At 43.0% G+C, this 2,732-nt stretch overlaps 1 protein-coding gene across 1 annotated transcript; it reads right to left on the bottom strand.

Annotated features, from left to right (window-relative positions):
• Window positions 1-14: 14 nt before the first annotated feature.
• LOC108768928 (uncharacterized) lies at window positions 15-2,709 on the bottom strand (the record flags this gene model as incomplete). Its single annotated transcript, XM_018519677.1, has 1 exon — window positions 15-2,709. A coding segment is annotated over exon 1 (2,691 nt), but the record flags the coding sequence as incomplete, so codon positions are not given.
• Window positions 2,710-2,732: the final 23 nt, after the last annotated feature.

Genomic DNA, 2,732 nt, shown 5'->3' on the forward strand with positions numbered 1-2,732 from the left:
TTCATGGACAACACTTGTCCCGTTTTTGGATCTTGAATTGTTCCTGTGATGGGATTGCACACGCCAATATCGATAGCTTCTTGCAAGTCTAAAGCCTGCGGTTCTGCAAACTGTTCTGTATCTGTTTCGTCTTCCGATTCCTCCTTGATCCATCCCAAGCGTACCGCCTCGAAGAAAGGTATCTTTTTACCGGTCTTTGGATCGACCATGTAAGCGACGTTTCTGTCTACGAGAGGTCGGCTGATTGCCTCGCGTAGTTTCACGTACAAATCCGTCTTGGATGATAGATCCTTGACGAGTACTCGGTCTGGATCGAAGACTTTTAGGTTCAATACTAGATCGTTGAAGGAAGAGATGGTACCAGTTTCCGGATCCAAGAATTTTTCTCTTACAGGATCAAATACTCCAAGTTCCGCAAGAACCTGAGGCGTTAATTCTCTCGTAATGATTATTGAAATGGGTCTTGGCATTTCTTCGTCCGTGATTCTTCTCAATTGGCTATCGTCTTCCATTTCTATCTCTGTAGTTTGGATCTCTTCTATAATTCTTGCATCTGAAAATGGTTTCTGCGTTTCCATCAAGCTCAACATTTTATCTTCACTTTGAGAATCAACATGAGATTTCTGGGTAATTTGAATTTGACTTGAAATCATTTTTGCAGATGGACTTGATTCTTTCTTCGCTGAAACAGATACTTTTGTCACGGATGCACTCGGCTTCGACTCTTTAGATTTGTGACTTGAAATTGCATCAACAACTGCTTTTCCAGCCAAGACTGGTGCGGCTACGACTGCCAAGAGACCCATTTTCGCAGCTTCCGCTATGCTAATCGAATGATCCTTCTGATCTCGCGCAATCTTCATTTTTCCAGTGGCAGGATCGAGCAAACCTTTCTCGAGTGCCTCTTTGGTAGTGATAGATTCTTTAGTTTTCACATTATAAAGTACGGAGTCGGATTCGATTAGCCCCACTTTCATTGCTTCTGTCAAATTGTAAGATTCGTTCGTCTCGGGATCTTTAAATGTCTCAGTTTTTTCATCGTAAATTTGCTCGACCGCTTCTAACACAGTCAAACTGTTATTGGGAGATTTTCTGGGTGTTACGGATTTACTCTTACTAGATGAAGTATCGAGGATTCCTTCCTCAACGGCTTTAGCAATAGGCATTATGATACCGGTGCAAGGATCAGTATAAATTCCCTTTTCCATATCTACGAATCCTTTTTCCACTGCGTGATTAAAGGACATCTTGATATCTTTCGTCGTGAATTCCTGTTTAGTTTCAGATACATCCTTAATGATACCTCTTTGTCGTGCCTCTTCAATAGTAATGACATTATTGGTATTAATATCTTGTACTTCCGTTGGGTTCTTCAGCGCATAACCTGGCAAAAGCTCAACAGTCTTGGTCGTAATAGTGTGGTACGATGTAACTGTTTCAGTAATGGCAGCTGTGTTTTCATCACGAGGCGATTTGATGATGAGTAGACCAGACTCGACAGCTTCGGCAATTGGAATCGGAGTTCTCGTAGTAGGATGAAAGAATGTAGCCTTGTCCCTGTCAATCAATCCTGATTCTAAAGCCTTCGTTATTTCGATACTATCAGGAGTCACTGGATATGGTAATGCCATGATAAAATCTGTCTTTATAGCGTCCTCCAGTGGTAAATGCTCTCCGGTAATTGGGTGACGTATTTCTTTCTTGCTGATGTCTATCAATCCACGTTTTAATGCAACGGGGAACGTCATTCCCGCCGGCGGTATGTTGGAAGATTTAGTCGGTCCCTTTAACTCAAGTACTTTGTTCTCTATCGCATTCACCAGATCTACGCTACCGCTCTGCGTTTTGACCAACAATCTCTCTGCATCGACAGTATCGTTCGCAATGGCGGACTGCAACGTTTCCGTATGGCCATCAACAGTGAACATCAAGTTAGATAGAGGATCTACTATCTCGCATACTATAGCCTCGTTGAGAGTGAGATGCACGCCTGTTTCTGGATGAACGATTTTACCCTCTACAGGATCTAGCAAACCTTGCGTATACAAACTGGGAACGGACAAGCTTTTCGCCAAAGGTACTAATATATGCGCGCTCTCTGAATCAAGGATTCCACGATCAATAGCCTGCTTGATACTAAGCACATCGCCCCTTTGTGGATCCACGATCTGACCTTGATTGGCGTCTATTCGATTGTCACGGATTGCTTCAGAAAGAGTGATCGGATCCCCTTTCTCATTACACATTTTCTTAGCGAAGGTATCTGCTGTTTCCATGTCGATGAAACCACTTTGCAACGCCTCCTTGACGTTTACTATCCTCTTTCGCATCTTCTGCAGAACGATAGGTTTCGCTTCTTGTTCCGGACTTTGTGATAGTGTTTTCGCTTTACCAATCGTAACTTGATACCTCGGCTCGACCGTCACTCGCGCTCTGGTCTTCGTGCCTAAACTCTCGCCATCCGTAACGTCATTGGCGGATTTCGACAAATCAATCAAAGTTATATTTGTAACGTCCTCTTTCGATACATGAACTTTTCCAGGTTCATCGTATACATGTTTCACAATAACTTTTTCATTTTCATCAGACGTACCACTCACAGATTCAATAATTGGTGAAGTTGCGTTATCGTCCATTGGAATGATGCCACGTTCAATGGCGACTTCTCTTGGCACTTTCTTACCAGTTATTGGATCTTTGACCATCGTCCTTTGTACCGCTTCTATGGCGGC

Source organism: Trachymyrmex cornetzi, unplaced genomic scaffold (assembly GCF_001594075.2).
Source record: "Trachymyrmex cornetzi isolate Tcor2-1 unplaced genomic scaffold, Tcor1.1 C3965650, whole genome shotgun sequence".
NCBI lineage: Eukaryota > Metazoa > Arthropoda > Insecta > Hymenoptera > Formicidae > Trachymyrmex > Trachymyrmex cornetzi.